This window comes from Candida oxycetoniae (assembly GCF_023343755.2).
Source record: "Candida oxycetoniae strain CBS 10844 chromosome Unknown scaffold45, whole genome shotgun sequence".
Lineage (NCBI taxonomy): Eukaryota > Fungi > Ascomycota > Pichiomycetes > Serinales > Debaryomycetaceae > Lodderomyces > Lodderomyces oxycetoniae.
Window position 1 is genome coordinate 1 of NW_026055412.1, and position 17,239 is coordinate 17,239.

Here is a 17,239-nt window from a genome sequence, read left to right on the forward strand (position 1 = left end):
AAAAAAAAAAAAAAAAAAAAAAAAAAAAAAAAAAAAAAAAAAAAAAAAAAAAAAGGAAAAGAAAAAGAAAAAGGAAAAGAAAAAGAAAAAGAAAAAGCAATTACTCCCACTACCACATGTCTAGCCGTAAGTTTGTTACTTAAAATGATCAGGTTTGATGTATCTTTACTTAACGTATAGAATAAATTTGGAAAACACTTAAGGTTAGATGGTTAAATCTCCTTTATGGTTGCCCCCATAAGAGGAAAAGCCGATAAAAGACAGAAGAAAATAAAAGATGGTTGAATGTGGCTCATTTTTGTAAGACAATGTTCACTTGCATGGGAGAGAGATTAATGGCTAACTGATAAGATATAGTTTCTACAATCACTCTCTAGTCAGATTTTCCACCAAAGAAAAATGTGGCTCGGACACTTTTTGCTCTTACTTTTTACATGTTACATATAAAAATGTCGAGTTGAGTTCCAGATAGAGTTGCAAAAAGCCAAAAGTATAAGGGGAAACAAATGAAGATAAGAACCCACCTCGAAGGAAAAAAGCTTAAAAGGGAAACTCTAATTCCGTCTCTTGAGAATTTTTTTTTTTTCTTTTTCTTTCTTTTCCTTGCAATAGCGCTACCGACATATGCATTTACTCCAATGGATTTGACGGAATGGCCTAATTTTTATAGGGTTGCTCTACAAGTATCTCCCCCTCCCGTGTCAATGTTTATGGAAACTTTGTCTTTTTACGCCTCGTGTCAAGGAGCTAAAGGCTACTCAATTAAGTGTCTTTTTTTTTTTGTTTTTCTTTTTGCAGTTTGCTTGCCAATTATTTCTATAATTGCTTGCATCCCTTTTCTCCTAAATAAGTTGTAAAATGAGCAATTGAGATGGATATTTCTTGACCAAAGTTAATTGGTTAAGAAAAACAGTCTACAAACTTTAGATGAATAGAGGAAGCGGAATTGACAAGAAAAATCCTGGATTTCATAGCGTGCAAATGCAATTAAGCGAACACTGTTGAAATTAGTAGACTTTGACAAACTCCGAAGAAAACTTTTGTCCGTCAATAAATGACTCTCCCCTGCATCACGGAAATCCAGCTTTACTCACCTTGGACTCCAGCTTTATAATCCTACTCACTTGAGAATCTAACTCTAAAATTCTACTCACTTGAGACCCTAGCTCTAGAACCCTTGTATTCAAAGAATATTGTGATATGACATGATATGAAACACATCTGTCAATTCCAAAGAAGCGAAACAAACTTACAAGAGGACAAGATACAAGGCTTTCCATTACATTTTTTGGCTAGCTCGTCACACTTCAAGCTCAAAATTCTAACCTATACATTACACCAACTCTATCTCATAAACTTACTATCATCTTCAACTGTGGTTCCAACTTCATGCCTTTACAGTTGTTTCAAGTTTTTTTGTGATCTTATCTGATGCAAAATTTAGGTACAACGTTACCACTATTTTTATGCTGCCTGTAACGGCCCCGCCCCTACTTTCTCTCTTCTCGTCCTCGTTTTTTGCGGAGGATTTCGAAACTACATGAGTCTACACTAAACTCATTTTTACAACAACTCTGTTGGAGATATGTATTTTTTTTTTAATTTTTTTTTGAACTCCCGTTAAAAGTTTTAGTAGACAATTTTAATGAAATCGTCACATCTGATACAAATGGTTCATTTATGTCAGATGCTGTTTGAAAAAAAATGTACAAAGTTAAAGAGTTTCCTCATCTCTCTTGGTGGGAAATAAAAACTTGTTGGTAATATCTAAATTAAATAACTATTTACACCTTTTCGTCTACTTCTTGGCCACCTCATTCATCAATTCTACACAACATTCTATATTCTCACCTCTTGGTGCACAAACTGGTACAATCTTCCATTCACGGTGCTTTTCTTGCAAAAAATCCTTTAATCTTTGAAAATTCTCACCTTGATTGCTCAAATCGGCCTTTGTAGCAACAACAAGTACTTTTTTATCCTTCATCCTTTTATGTCCAACTTCATCAATCAATGTCTGCAAATCTCTGCTGGGGTCTTCTGACTCTAAACTCACTACAAATACCAATCCGCCTGATCTTTCAATATGGCGTAGAAAATCTAGTCCCATTCCTTTGTTATTCGAGGCACCTTTAATGATCCCTGGTATATCTGCTACAGTAAATGGATCTGAATCAATTCTATGTTGAATCGTACCAATTGTAGGTTGCAATGTAGTGAATTCCCAATGTCCAACTCTTGGCTTAGCTTTTGAAATGGCTCGTAATAAACTCGATTTCCCGGCATTTGGCAATCCAACTAATCCCAAGTCAGCAATCAATTTCAATTCTAATAAGAAATGTGCACTGATCCCCGACCTTCCAATTTTACAAAAGTTGGGATTACGAACATCCGTGGTAATAAAATGCATATTACCTAAGCCACCTTTACCACCTCTCAAGAACAATTCTGGTCTCGTAGTTACTTTATCACAATCTAATCCAAATAAAGGAAATTGGTCTTGTTGTCTTTCTTCGTATCTCATAGCCTCATCATACTCAGTTACTCTCTTGTTTAGCGACTTGAAAAAACTCTTTGCATAGTAATATTCCATTTCATGCTTTTTGAAATTCCAACCACTCCCTGGTTCATAACTATCTCGATTCAACTGGATCATATAGTCATCTCCCTCCTCTTCCATCCCATAAAGATCTTGATGATAATGATGTTGTTGTCGTTGTCGTCGCAATTCCAACTCTATAAACACATTATCCAAAGGGTCCCCTTCTTTTTGACTGACATATTTCTTGAAAATTTGAGGATCAGGTATCCAGCGAATTATTGTCCCTAGTGGAATATCGATAACAATATCTTCACCATTCTTACCATCCAATTGCCCGCCTTTTCCTGGGGATCCCAGGGTTGCTACGTACTTCTTGTTTAAGTTGTGTAGCGAGTTGGTTCCACGATCAACAACATTGATATATATATCACCTCCTGACCCGCCATCACCCCCATCTGCAGGACCCTGTGATTTCCAATTATCTTTGAAAAACGATACACACCCATTACCGCCTGCACCTGTGGTCATTTTAACTATTTTCAAGTCAATAAATTTCCGGTTCTCTATACGTTGAGCTCTCCTGGACTTCGCCGCCATCAAGCTCGAATAAAAAACATGATGTAAATGATGTGAATTTCCCGAAAAATAATCAGCTATGCTTATCAAGTTCCGCGGCCTAGAAAACTTTGGGTTCTTGTGAACTCGCAATTCCGCATTATTGGTTTCCAGTTCTGGTGAAGGACTTTCTATTATTTGCGAAATCTTGATAACTTGTTCCTGGTTCTTTGTATTTTTGATAGTCTGGAAAACTCGACTTTGGTTTGCTTCATATTCAGGAAAAGAATCGTAGAATGCATAATTTGGACGTGGTGATGTAGAGATAGGAGACTCAACAACCGAGTTTCGAAGTCTAGTGGAGTAATGTATCAGTCTCTGTAGTGTTTGTAGTAATTTGGTCATCTGTTGATACTCATCCTTCTAATCTGAACCCTTTTTTTTGGCAAACCTGGGGCAAGGGGGGTTGTTCCTTTTTTTCAAATTTTTCAAATTTTTCACTTTTCTTTTTTAATTTTTTTTTTTTTTTTTTTGGTTCTTTTCTCCGATGATCATCACGGACTTGAACTTGAATTTGAACTTGAACTCGAACTCGAACTTGGACTTGAACTTGGACTTGAATTTGGACTTGAATTTGGACTTTAAAACTTAGATGGGTACCCAATCTTTTCAAGAATTAGGTGTTGCAAAATGGCTTGCGGAGTCGCTAGAAGCCATGCAAATCCATAAACCAACATCGATTCAAGCTGCGTGTATACCGGAAATACTAAAAGGTCGTGATTGTATTGGAGGGGCCAAGACTGGTTCTGGTAAGACTATAGCTTTTGCTTCTCCCATGTTGACAAAATGGTCAGAAGACCCATTGGGGATATTTGGGCTTGTTCTAACCCCTACAAGAGAATTGGCACTACAGATAGCAGAACAGTTTGTTGCTTTAGGTGCACAGATGAATATAAAAGTATGTGTAGTTGTTGGAGGTGAAGATTTCGTTAAACAAGCTTTGGAGTTGCAAACGAAACCGCATTTTGTTATTGCTACACCAGGAAGACTAGCGGATCATATTTTAAACAGTGGAGAAACAACTATTGCTGGATTGCGAAGGGTGCAGTATTTAGTTTTAGACGAAGCTGACCGATTATTAAGCAATAGTTTCGGAAGTGACTTGGAAAGGTGTTTTTCGGTGCTTCCTTCAAGTGACAAGAGACAAACTTTATTGTTTACTGCCACTATTACTGATGCAGTTAAGGTGTTAAAGGATAAGCCACGACCTGCTGACAAATTACCCGTATTTATGCATCAAGTGGAGTCTGTGGACAAGGTTGCTATTCCAAGGACTCTTTCCACGCTATACGTGTTTGTCCCATCCTTTGTCAAAGATGCATACTTGAACTCGATTTTGCTACTACCCAAATACAAAGACGCAACGGCTATTGTGTTTGTTAATCGTACAATGACAGCAGAAGTTCTAAGGAGGGCATTGAGAAAACTAGATTTTAGAGTTGCTTCATTGCATTCAGAAATGCCTCAATCTGAGAGGACAAACTCATTACACAGATTTAAAGCAGGAGCAGCGAGAATCTTGATAGCTACCGATGTAGCGTCTAGAGGATTGGATATACCAACAGTTGAATTGGTGATCAATTTCGATATACCGTCTGATCCAGATGATTTTATCCACCGAGTCGGTAGAACTGCTAGAGCAGGCAGGAAAGGTGATGCTATTAGTATAATTGGAGAAAGAGATATTGAAAGAATTCAGAGTATCGAAGCGAGGATCAATAAGAAGATGGAATTATTAGAGGATGTTGATGATGACAAAGTGATTAAGGATTCTTTACAAATTATGACAACTGCGAAAAGAGAAGCTATGATGGAGATGGATAAGGAAGGATTTGGAGAAAAGAAAAAGGTAAACAAAAGCAAGCGTGCCAATAGTGAAGAAAACAGTTTAGAATCTAGGAGGGATAAAAAGAAAAAGAAGAAACAAAAGACCACATGAAACCAACGACACTATCGACACTATCGACACTATCGACACTATCGAGCAGAGCGAGATAGTGGAGCTCATTAGCTGCACCGACGCTATCAACACTATCTCGCTCTGCTCGATAGTGAAGCACAATCAAGACTCCTCCAAAAACCCTTCTATAATCATTGTGATATTTATCACGCCCAATGATACTATTATCCCAGTCATGCAAATCATTGTAGTTAAGTTATTAAAGTTATACGTTTCGATTTTGCGTTGCGCATATCGATTAATCGTAATAAAATAGTTTATTGTGCTGATCACCAATACAAGCAATGAGAGTATCAACATCACAAAGGATGCGGCCTGCGAGTACTTTGAGTGGTTAAAACCACGAGGATGCTTACCAGGCTTATCTAGCAAATTATTGCCCGAAGTGTCTAATTTGAAATTCAAAATTATACCCAATGCGGTGAAGAACAAAGCCGCGGCAAACCGAACAAAAGTCAAGCATGTACGTTCCGACTGTAGCACATCTCTTGGTTCTGATGTAGCTACTTTTATTACTAAATTATAAGGAAAGTGGCTCATTACCTTAACATCATCATTACCATTACTATTATTCTCATTGTTGGCATTGATGACCATCTCTGGTCCTTTAGAAAGTTTGGACTGGAAAATCAGTAGTCCTGAAGAAGACCCTTCTTCTCCGTCGTAGGGCCTTATTTCCACATCTTTATAACCCTGTTCTTTTACCTCCCTATTCATCATCAAATTTTCCCCCTTCCTTGTATGATTTATTCTCCTTTAATTTTTTTTTTTTTTCAAATTGAGTATTTGTTTGATAACAACAATCTTTTCTTTCTTTTTCATTTTTCACTTTAGTATAACACCAAGGTTAAGTAAGTAACCCCTTTTATTGATAAGAGTAAGATTTCCCATAGTGATGAAAATATGAGTAATCGACAAAAGAAGCAGCAGAAATGTGTCAACTGTGGTCATACGCAGTTTGATGTGAATCGATATACAGCGGCGGGAGATATCTCGTGTCTTCGATGCGGCACGGTTCTTGAAGAAAACCCTATTGTTTCAGAAGTACAGTTTGGTGAGTCGTCAAGTGGGGCTGCTATGGTGCAAGGTGCTATGGTTGGTGCGGATCAAGCTAGGGCCTCGTTTGCAGGAGGAAGACAAAATGCTATGGAAAGCAGAGAACAAACAATTAGTAATGGGAAAAGGAAAATAAGACGAATAGCTGCATCTTTGAAAATAGCTGATTTTATAGCAGAGGCAGCTGGCGAATGGTTTAAATTAGCATTGACTATGAATTTCGTGCAAGGTAGAAGGTCAAATAATGTGTTGGCTACTTGTCTTTATGTCGCGTGTCGTAAAGAACGAACTCATCATATGTTGATTGATTTCAGCTCAAGGTTACAAATATCGGTGTATTCCTTGGGCGCCACTTTTTTGAAGATGGTCAAGGCACTACATATCACGTCGCTTCCGCTTGCTGATCCATCTTTGTTTATCCAGCATTTTGTTGAAAAGTTGGACTTTAAGGATAAGGCTACAAAAGTGGCAAAGGATGCTGTTAAATTGGCCCATAGAATGTCAGCTGACTGGATACATGAAGGTAGACGTCCAGCCGGGATTGCGGGTGCATGTGTTTTGTTGGCAGCAAGAATGAACAATTTCCGCAGAAGCCACGCCGAAATTGTTGCAATTTCACACGTTGGCGAAGAAACACTACAGCGTAGATTGAATGAATTCAAAAAGACAAAAGCTGCCCAGTTATCGGTTGAAGGGTTTCGGAACGAAGTAGCTGTTGAGAGTTCCAATCCGCCTTCATATGACAAGAATAGAATGAACGAATTGAAGATTGCAAAGAAATTACAAAATAGACAACAAGAAACTTTTCATGATTTGGAGAATATGACGCAGGAGGAAAAATCCAAATACTTGGGAAAATTGAGTAATGAAGAACAACAGAAACAGATCTTGATGAATACGATATTAAGCGATATCACGATTGATAAAAAATTGATAAACGAACAGATTGAAAGAATATTAGTAGCAAAGAGGAACAAATTGGAAGGTTCGCTATACAAGACACCGTCTGAGGCAACTGGTGGCATTGATGATTTGGATGCCAACAAGGTTTGGAATATCAATTGGCCAAAAAATTTGGTTAAAAATCTCCCCACTACCGCTGAGATTTTGAAATCGGTTTCTTCAGAAGTTGAACTCAACTCAGATGACGATGATGAAATTGTGGAGGAAAGCAGAATGACGCCGGAGGAAGTTGCAGTGAAGGAGAGAATTTGGACGGGGTTAAATCACGATTACATGGTGGAGCAGGAACGTAAGAGACTAAAACAAAAAGCCGACGAGTTAACAGGGAACACTTCGGCGGCAATAGATGGTCCTCGTCGTAAGAAGCAAAGAAACTCAATACCTATAGAATTACAGAAGGAACTTGGTGATATTGTTTTAGATGAAGATGGAACACCGAAAAGTGCAGCTGATAGTGCAAAAATGTTTATCTCCAAAACCTCGGTATCTAAAAAGATCAATTATGAATCGTTGCAAGTCTTGTTTGGAGATAAAAATTAGTGTCCTATCTACACTATCGAGCGAAGCGAGATAGTGGAGCAGCACTTGATACCAGCACTTGATAGAAGCACTTGATACCAGCACTTGATACCAGCACTTGATACCAGCACTTGATAGCAGCATTTAATAGCAGCACTATCTCGCTTCGCTCGATAGTGGAAAGAGTAGTTGTGACTAGTCTCATAGTTTTATTTCTAATGCTACCATAATTTTGCGATGCTCATCGCGATTTCTTTTTTTCATTTTTCTCTTTTTCCATCTTGTATAGTATTATTAACAGATTAGAGCTACTACTATTAGGAGATGGGGAAACAAAGAAGGGCGGCTATCTTGCCGACTAATATCATATTGCTACAAAATGTAGTAAAAAGAGACCCAGAGTCCTATTATGAAGAGTTTGTACAGCAATATTCTCATTATGAGTCACTTCGTGACTTGTATTTGGAGAACCCCGCGGGAGCAGCAGATACGAATTCAGCGACAGATTTTATAGAGTTGATTGGGTTTCTTTCAGCTGTATGTAACTGTTATCCTAAGGAGACTGCTAATTTTCCACAAGAATTGAAAACGTTGTTGCTTTCCAACCATCGTAATTTGACTCCAGATTTACGTGAAAAGATTATTCAATGCTTAACTATGTTGAGGAATAAAGGTGTGATTACAGCTGAAAGTTTGATGCAAACCATTTTCCCATTGTTGACTGCATATGCCACGGGAACTACTCCTACAGGCCAACATGTAAAACAAATGAGACGGCAGATATACTCGACCTTGGTTTCATTATTGAAATCGGTCAATACAGGGGCCAAAAATCAAAAGTTGAATAAATCGACACAAGCCTTATTGTTTAATCTTTTGGAACGAAAAGATACCCAGGGGCTATGGGCTACAAAATTAACTAGAGAGCTATGGAGAAGAGGTATATGGGATGACTCACGTACTGTGGAAATAATGACACAAGCAGCATTGCACCCAGATGTAAAAGTTGCCATTGCTGGAGCCAGATTCTTTTTAGGAGCAGATAAGGAAAGAGAAGAGAACTTTGAAGATGACTCAAGTGACGAGAACGGATTTGATATGGGGGCATTGAAGCACAAATTAGAAGTTAATAAGAAATCATCGAAAAGAGGCAAGAAATTGGAGCATGCAATCAAACAAATGAAGAAAAAACTGAGCACCAAACACTCGGCGACGTATTTAAATTTTTCGGCTATTCATTTATTAAGAGATCCTCAAGGTTTTGCAGAACAGTTGTTTGATAATCATCTAAGTTCTAAAAACTCCAATAAATTTGATTTAGATCAAAAGATTTTGTTTTTGAACTTGATTTCAAGGTTGATTGGTACCCATAAGTTGATTGTATTGGGTATTTATACCTTTTTCTTGAAATACCTCACACCGAAACAAAGGAACGTTACTCAAATAATGGCAGCTTCAGCTCAAGCGTCACACGACTTGGTGCCGCCGGAAAACATTGAAGTTGTAGTGAGAAAAATAGCCGATGAGTTTGTTAGTGATGGTGTTGCTGCTGAAGTAGCCTCAGCAGGGATAAACACAATTCGGGAGATTTTGGCGCGTGCTCCTTTAGCTATTGATGCTTCATTATTACAAGATTTGACTGAGTATAAAGGATCCAAGTCTAAAGCAGTAATGACAGCGGCAAGGTCTTTGATTTCGTTATATCGTGAAATTGCACCAGATATGTTATTAAGAAAAGACCGGGGTAAGGTTGCTAGTATGGAGTTGCAAAAGGGAGACAAGCTGAAACCTAGAGGACCGCAGTATGGTGTAGAACAAGCAGTTCACGGTATACCCGGCTTGGAATTATTGGCCAAGTGGAAACAAGAACATGGGAATAATGATGAGGAAGATGAAGAAGATGATGCAAATTGGGAAGTTGATGACGGGGATGACGAGGATGGAACTGAAATAGAGGGAGAGTGGATAACTGTAGAGTCGGATGAAGAAATTGACATATCAGATAGTGGCGAGGATGAAGATGAAAAGAAAAATGATGAGGATGTTTCTGATTTGGAATTATCTTCTGATGAGGAGGAAAAGGAAGAGAAGGGTGGGGGAGAAGAAGAAAGGCCGAGAAAGAAAACCAAACTCGACTCTTCTTCTTCTTCTTCTTCATCGGCGATTTCCACAGAGTTAGCCATGAACGAAATGTTATCCAGCAGGATCCTTACGCCTGCTGATTTTGCCAAATTAGAAGAACTACGTACAGAAGCAGGCGTTTCCAAACTAATGGGTATAAGAAATGAAGATGCAATTGATTCAAGCAAACTAGTAGGTAAAGTAAAATACAAGCAATTACGAGAAGAAAGAATTGCGCATGCAAAAGAAGGCAAAGAAGACAGGGGTAAATTTGGATCACGCAAGGGTAAACGTGATGCTCCTCATTCAACGACTAATAAGGAGAAATCTAGGAAGAAGAATTTTGTAATGATGATACATAAAAAGGCAGTTCAAGGGAAGCAGAAACTATCATTGCGTGAAAGACAAAAAGTTCTTCGTGCTCATATTGATAAGCAGAAGAAGAAAGGTATGTGAAGCAAACACAAAGAGAAGCCGTAAGCAAATACAATACAATACAATACAATACAACATATATAATTTAAAGTAATACACTGGTAAAAATGAAGTTGCTAGTAAATGGGGCGGTTGATATTAATGAAGGTTGTTTTTTTGGTCAAGTCAGTGAGGGGATTGTGAAGCAAATGCAAGCTTCTTCTTCTTTTCCTTCTTTTCAGCCTTCTTCTTCTTCTTTCTTTCCTTTTCTTCTTGACTCAAAATTGGGATTTGCACGGGCTCATCGATTTCTTCTTCATCATCGTCCTCTTCCACAATTTCTTCAGCTCTTGGAGTTATTAAAACTGGATTGGGCCCGGTGTATCCACTAGCATAAGGAGCAGGAGGAGCCTTATAATAAGATCCGTCTTTCAAGCTTTGTTCGTATTTGGCCTTTTCCAAATTGTAGGTTTTCATTTCGTCGTCATATTTTTGTTTCCATCTTGCTTTTTCTTCACTGGTGATATTGTCCCAACGATCCTTGATCATTGAGTTCATATCGATAGCACTAAGGTTGGGCAAATCCTTTTTTTTCCTTTCTTCAGCAATCAATTTCCGCAAATGGAAGCTAAAAGCGAAAAACATCGTCAATGGCTTTTTTGGAGCATTTGGGTCTCTTTCAACTTTTTTCTTTTTAACTTTTTCATTTCCATTAACATTACTTTGAGGCAATTCACGCTTGATACCAGTAGTAGCTGAAACAGCAATTTTCATAGCTTCTTGAATTTGGTGTAATTGCTCAGTAGTAACATCCTCTTCTCCGCCTGTAGCTACTCTATAGAAATCAACAGCTGCATTTGCAGCTTCTTGTGCTGCTTTCGATAACTCAAATAGCGAAGACACTAAAACATCTTTGGTGGTCCTCAACTCTGATGTCATTCTTATATGTATTTGTCCTTGACCAATTTTTTTTATTGTGTTTGTTTGTTTGTTTGTTTGTTTGTAAAGAAATAGAGAGAATGTGTGAGAAAAAAATTCTTTCGAGTGGTAAGACGGTGGGATGGTATTTGGTGGCGGTAATGGTGCTAAGTGGTGGTGATGTTGTGTCGAAGTCTGGTACCAGAATGGAAGGAGAAAAAAGAAAAAGAGGGGGGGGAAGTCAATGTAGGAGAAAAAAATTTTCTGAATCGAGTGGGAATCGCCAACATTTTAAAGAAAGTTTTTGGTGAGGTGCGACCCATATTTTTTGGCGTGCGCAGTCCATTTCCGTGCCAATTAAAGGAATTCTTAAGGGAAGGGCGCGGCGGCAGCTTGTGGGAAAAAAACAAAAAAAAAAGAAAAAAAGAAAAGTCTCTTTAGTGAAAGAATCTTGGAAAATTCTTTCTAGTGTGCGCGTGTAGCTTAGTGCACTTACACGCGCAGAATCGCTAGTTTTCGCGTCAACACTCGGCTAAGGCATCAACAAATTAAGCGCTAAAGTCGTCTCAGCGACAATCGGCCAACACTATCGAGCAACACTATCGAGTGACACTATCGAGCAACACTATCAAGCAACACTATCGAGTGACACTATCGAGCAACACTATCGAGCAACACTATCGAGCAACACTATCGAGGAACACTATCGAGCAGAGCGAGATAGTGGAGCACACTGACTAGAGCCGAAAATAGCGGAAAGTAGTGGAAGTGTGCTGGAGAGACCTCAATAAATATTGGCGTAGTAGTTGGAAATATTGGCGAGGTAGTTGGATTTTTATATCGTATCAAAGTACATAAAACACGTATTTTTTTTCTATTGTATTGTATTGTATAATCTGATGTATTTGTTATGGTTTCCCACATAACACGAGATATCAACTAAACTCGTGTCTAATAATACCCTTGTAACTCGGCCAATTCTAGTAACTCAGCCTATTCTAGTAACTCCTATTCTAGTAACTCAGCCTATTCTAGTAACTCGGCCAATTTATCTATTCTATCCTAATTGGCTAAATGCTACATTGTGTTTTATCGATAAGGCTGTCATATACTAATTGATGGGTTATGCCGTTGTTTCTATATTACACATTTGGTAGCGTTGTCCCTTTCCCCCCCCCCCCCCCCCCCCCCCCCCCCCACTCCCTCATCTCTCATCTTTTTCTACTATGGTTTGATAGCTTTTAGTAAAGGTGACCTTTTCAAATGAGCAAACTAAAGTTAGCACAGAGGTATGCTATCACGTGTCCCGGACAGGGTATTTTGCGACCTGGTTTAATCAACCCCAATAAACAATATTTGAACCTTTATAGCAACTTGTTGGAAGAAGTCGACTCGGTATTGGGATTCAATTTTTCCAAATATCTATTCAGCGATAATGAAGCAAACAACTCCATTTCATTACTTGATACTCGAAATGCTCAACCAGCAATTTTAGCCACTACTTACATTACCTTGAAAACATACGAAAAAGTGAACAATGTCCCCTTGCTTGCTGGTGCCAAATACTTGTTGGGTCATTCGCTAGGTGAATATACTGCTTTAACCCTAAGTGGAGTAATTGACTTTCCAACTGCTATTCAATTAGTGCGATTAAGAGGCGAGTTGATGGAAGATATTGTTTTTAGGGAAAACGGCTGCAACGGCTGCAACAAAAACAACAAAAACAAGTATGGCATGGTTGCGTTATTAGTACGACCGAGTTTTGTTGATGACGTGATTGCATTGGCTACGAAATATCAAGTTTTGGCTAATATCAACTCCAAAACTCAAATTGTAATTTCTGGAGTATTGACAAGGTTAGACGAGTTTGTAGAAAAGTTGAAAAGAGAACATAGCAGGCTGGTGCTCAAAACTGTTAAACTACCAGTCTCCATTCCTTTTCATAATGAAATACTAAAACAAATAGTTCCAGAACTAGCGAGTTTTCTAGATGGTAAATTGCATAAGCAAAATATACCGATTGTTACTAATTTAGATGGTGAAATCTCAAGCGATGCCAAGACCACCGTGCAAAAGACGCTAAAGGCAAATTATTTGCCAGTGCAGTGGATCAAGTCTATGAATTTTTTACTCGATGCAGAATTGGATGTTGTATACAATTTGGGACCAGGCGATATTACTCATAATATCAACAAAAAGTACAACATCAAGAATATCTTGATTGACAAAGTTGAAAAAGTCTCAGAAAAGCCCTAGGAATGGCCAAGAGCAGCCCCAGGTGTAGCCCTAGGCACAAGAAATTTTCTAGCATCGCTAGGGAACAATTGCTCCAACTACCCCATAATTGTCTTTTTTTTTTTTTTGCTTTGATTCTTTCATTCTTTCTTTTGACTCTTTCTCAAACCCAAACTCACTTCACTAAAATCCCCATTGAAATCGGCTTCTTTTAAAGCATAGCATAGATAGTTAAGCCCGCCCTTGAAAACTACTACAAACGCAATAAATTCACCAATATTGTCTCACGCGTCTTAGCATGAGCCCTCGCTAAACCCACTACTCATATAATGTTTTCAAGAAAATAAAATCTATTTAAACACGCAGGAGTCATTTTTTTTAGTAGGAGTCAAATTTTTTCGAGTTACCTTTTCGCGCTGGTGATGGCGATATGAAAAATTATCAACTTTGTTTGATTGTCTCTCTTTGATTCATCACTTTTTCTTCCATTTTTCAACAATAGTATAACACTTTTTACGAGGATGGTTGCTGGTATCTTGGACGGCAAGTCCATTGCACTAGATCTTCGAAATAAAGTACATGATGAAATTGTCCAATTTCAAGTGAAGCACCCCGACTTCAAGCCACATTTGTCTATTATTCAAGTTGGTGGTAGATCCGACTCTTCGACTTATGTCAAGATGAAGTTGAAAGCCGCTGAGGAGGCTGAAATTGCTTGCGAATTGATTCATTTACCTATAGAGACAACTGAGTTTGAATTGTTGAGTGAAATATCAAAATTGAACAATTCCTTGGATGTTGATGGTATACTAGTTCAATTGCCATTACCCAAACATATCGATGAAGTAAAAATTACCAATGCTGTTTTACCCGACAAGGATGTCGATGGATTCGGACCATTTAATGTTGGTGAGTTGGCCAAGAAGGGCGGTGAGCCATTCTTCTTGCCTTGTACTCCAAAGGGAATCATGCATTTATTGAAAGTTTCTCAAGTCGATGTCGAGGGTAAAAACGCTGTTGTTTTAGGAAGATCAGACATTGTAGGTAAGCCAATGGCTAATTTGTTGACCAAAGCCAATGCTAACGTCACCATTGTTCATTCTAGAACACCTCTTGAACAATTGAAAAATTACTTGAAGAATGCTGATATTGTCGTTGCCGCCATTGGGCAACCCCAATTTGTTAAAGGAGAATGGTTGAAGCCTGGTGCTGTTGTAATCGATGTTGGAACCAATTTTATTGCAGATTCTACCAAGAAATCGGGTCAAAGAATGGTGGGTGATGTTGAATTTGATGTTGCTAAAGAAAGAGTAGAGTTGATTACCCCTGTTCCTGGTGGAGTTGGACCTATGACTGTAGCTTGTTTGCTAGAGAATGCGTTTCTTGCCGCAAAGAGGCATTACCAAAAGAATAATGAAACCCCAAGATTTACCAATCCTTTAAAGTTAAACTTGCAAAAACCTGTACCTTCAGACTTTGAGATTTCTCGTGCACAACAACCTAAACGTATTACTCAAGTTGCTGAGGAAGCAGGTATTTTGGACTCTGAGTTGGAACCTTTTGGCTTTTACAAAGCTAAAGTATCCTTGGATATTTTGAAACGTTTGGAAAACAAAATTAATGGTAAATACATTTTGGTTACTGGTATCACTCCCACTCCATTGGGTGAAGGTAAATCAACTACGACGGTTGGATTGGCTCAAGCTTTGGGTGCTCATTTGAACAAAAACGTTTTTGCAAATGTTAGACAGCCATCTATGGGTCCAACTTTTGGAATAAAAGGTGGTGCTGCCGGTGGTGGTTATTCGCAAGTTATTCCAATGGATGAATTTAACATGCATGTTACTGGTGACATTCATGCCATAACTATGGCCAATAATTTGTTGGCTGCAGCTATTGATACCAGAATGTTCCACGAAGCAACCCAAAAGGATGGTCCATTATATAAAAGATTGGTACCTGAGAAAAAAGGTAAAAGATCTTTTACAACATCCATGTTGAAAAGATTGGAAAAATTGGGAATCAATAAAACTGATCCAAACGAATTATCTCCTGAAGAGATCACTGCGTTTGCTAGGTTGGATATTGATCCCGATTCCATCACCTGGAGAAGGGTTGTTGATTGTAACGACAGATTTTTGAGAGGCATTACAGTGGGTCAAGCTCCCACCGAAAAAGGGTACACCAGAGCAACAGGGTTTGACATCACTGTTGCTTCCGAGTGTATGGCCATTTTGGCTTTAGCCAACTCATTGAAAGATATGAGAGAAAGGTTGGGTAGAATGGTTATTGGTTCATCCAAAGCTGGAGTTCCAATTACTTGTGAAGATATCGGATGTGCTGGTGCTTTAACCGCATTGTTGAAAGATGCCATCAAGCCAAACATTATGCAAACTTTGGAAGGCACTCCAGTTTTTGTTCATGCTGGTCCTTTTGCCAACATTTCTATTGGTGCGTCATCAATCTTGGCAGATAAAATGGCATTAAAATTGGCGGGCACCTCAGCAGACTTGAATTTCGAAGAAAGAAAAGAGCAAGAAGGTTACGTAGTTACTGAGGCCGGTTTTGATTTTACAATGGGTGGTGAACGGTTTATTAATATCAAATGTAGAGCAAGTGGCTTGGTTCCAGATGTTATTGTTATTGTGGCTACTGTGCGTGCATTGAAAGTCCATGGTGGAGGTCCCGAGGTGAAGGCTGGTGCACCATTAGCTCCAGAATACACTCAAGAAAATGTTGAGTTATTGAGAAAGGGATGTGCTAATTTGGCCAAACACATTGCGAACGCTAAGTTGTATGGTTTGCCCGTTGTAGTAGCCATCAACAAGATGTCATCCGATACCAATCTGGAGCACGAAATTATCAAGGAAGAAGCCTTGAAAGCTGGTGCTGTTGATGCAATTGTTTCAAACCACTGGGAAGAAGGAGGCAAAGGTGCAGTTGATTTGGCCAAGGGCGTCATTGAAGCGGCAAACAGAAAGGACAAGCACTTTAACTTTCTTTATGGTCTCGAACCTTCAGTTGAGGATAAAATTTCAACAATTGCTAAGGAAATGTATGGAGCGCTGGAGGTTGAGTTTTCGCCAGAAGCCCAAAAAAAGATTGATTTATATACCAAGCAAGGGTTTGGGAAATTGCCCATATGTATTGCCAAAACGCAATACTCCTTATCGCATGACGCTAATTTGAAGGGTGTTCCAACAGGTTTCAAATTCCCTATCAGAGACGTTAGAGCATCAATTGGTGCTGGGTACTTGTACGCTTTAGCTGCTGAAATACAAACAATTCCCGGCTTACCAACCCACTGTGGATTTATGAATGTTGAGGTTAATGAAGACGGCGAAATTGACGGTTTGTTTTAAGCCAGCGAAGAAAAGAAAGAAAAAAGAGAACAGTTGACGTTAAAGAAAACAATTACTTTAAAAAAATTTGTTCAATCCAATCTTAAGGAATGTTATGATTAAAAGAAAATAGATTACCTACTGGTTTTCTGCTTTGTTGTTTTATATTTTTTGCATTATAGAGTGATTTCTTTCTTTTTTTTTTTTTGAGGAAGGGGAAGTCGCTATTTATACTCTCAACACAATATAATTCTTATTAAATGCAATTTCACCAGGTATCGTTACTTGGAAAGTAACAATGTAATCAAATTTATTAAACCCGATGTTTCACAAAGTAACATTGTAATCACATTTACCCGATTATTCATTACTTTATATGAAACTTATAGATTCTTGACGGAAGAGAATATAAACAAATCATCAAATCGTTGATCAAACGAGAAAAACACGGAAGAGAAAAAAAAAAAAATTAATCATCGAGGAACGGCAATCTCTTTGTAGATTAAATTAAAGGATTTATTACTTTCTAGTCTCCGTGTTGAGCTGAAACAAAGA

At 38.4% G+C, this 17,239-nt stretch overlaps 8 protein-coding genes across 8 annotated transcripts; 5 read left to right on the forward strand and 3 right to left on the reverse strand. All coding sequences in view use genetic code 12, as the record gives it.

Annotated features, from left to right (window-relative positions):
• Positions 1–1,798: 1,798 nt before the first annotated feature.
• Positions 1,799–3,502, reverse strand: MTG2 (putative GTPase; the record flags this gene model as incomplete). Its single annotated transcript, XM_049323356.1, has 1 exon — positions 1,799–3,502. One exon carries the CDS (start codon positions 3,500–3,502, stop codon positions 1,799–1,801), a length of 1,704 nt encoding a protein of 567 aa, XP_049180737.1.
• Positions 3,503–3,749: 247 nt separating this feature from the next.
• Positions 3,750–5,096, forward strand: DBP8 (ATP-dependent RNA helicase; the record flags this gene model as incomplete). Its single annotated transcript, XM_049323357.1, has 1 exon — positions 3,750–5,096. The coding sequence occupies one exon, from the start codon at positions 3,750–3,752 to the stop codon at positions 5,094–5,096; it is 1,347 nt and encodes a 448-aa protein (XP_049180738.1).
• Positions 5,097–5,219: 123 nt separating this feature from the next.
• Positions 5,220–5,837, reverse strand: KGF56_002159 (uncharacterized protein; the record flags this gene model as incomplete). The annotated part of the gene is made up of 1 exon (XM_049323358.1): positions 5,220–5,837. The coding sequence occupies one exon, from the start codon at positions 5,835–5,837 to the stop codon at positions 5,220–5,222; it is 618 nt and encodes a 205-aa protein (XP_049180739.1).
• A 183-nt stretch (positions 5,838–6,020) lies between these two features.
• Positions 6,021–7,676, forward strand: BRF1 (transcription factor TFIIIB subunit; the record flags this gene model as incomplete). Its single annotated transcript, XM_049323359.1, has 1 exon — positions 6,021–7,676. The coding sequence occupies one exon, from the start codon at positions 6,021–6,023 to the stop codon at positions 7,674–7,676; it is 1,656 nt and encodes a 551-aa protein (XP_049180740.1).
• A 303-nt stretch (positions 7,677–7,979) lies between these two features.
• SDA1 (Sda1p) lies at positions 7,980–10,232 on the forward strand (the record flags this gene model as incomplete). The annotated part of the gene is made up of 1 exon (XM_049323360.1): positions 7,980–10,232. One exon carries the CDS (start codon positions 7,980–7,982, stop codon positions 10,230–10,232), a length of 2,253 nt encoding a protein of 750 aa, XP_049180741.1.
• A 144-nt stretch (positions 10,233–10,376) lies between these two features.
• Positions 10,377–11,129, reverse strand: HMO1 (Hmo1p; the record flags this gene model as incomplete). Its single annotated transcript, XM_049323361.1, has 1 exon — positions 10,377–11,129. One exon carries the CDS (start codon positions 11,127–11,129, stop codon positions 10,377–10,379), a length of 753 nt encoding a protein of 250 aa, XP_049180742.1.
• A 1,242-nt stretch (positions 11,130–12,371) lies between these two features.
• MCT1 ([acyl-carrier-protein] S-malonyltransferase) lies at positions 12,372–13,364 on the forward strand (the record flags this gene model as incomplete). Its single annotated transcript, XM_049323362.1, has 1 exon — positions 12,372–13,364. One exon carries the CDS (start codon positions 12,372–12,374, stop codon positions 13,362–13,364), a length of 993 nt encoding a protein of 330 aa, XP_049180743.1.
• A 500-nt stretch (positions 13,365–13,864) lies between these two features.
• Positions 13,865–16,705, forward strand: MIS11 (trifunctional formate-tetrahydrofolate ligase/methenyltetrahydrofolate cyclohydrolase/methylenetetrahydrofolate dehydrogenase; the record flags this gene model as incomplete). Its single annotated transcript, XM_049323364.1, has 1 exon — positions 13,865–16,705. One exon carries the CDS (start codon positions 13,865–13,867, stop codon positions 16,703–16,705), a length of 2,841 nt encoding a protein of 946 aa, XP_049180744.1.
• Positions 16,706–17,239: the final 534 nt, after the last annotated feature.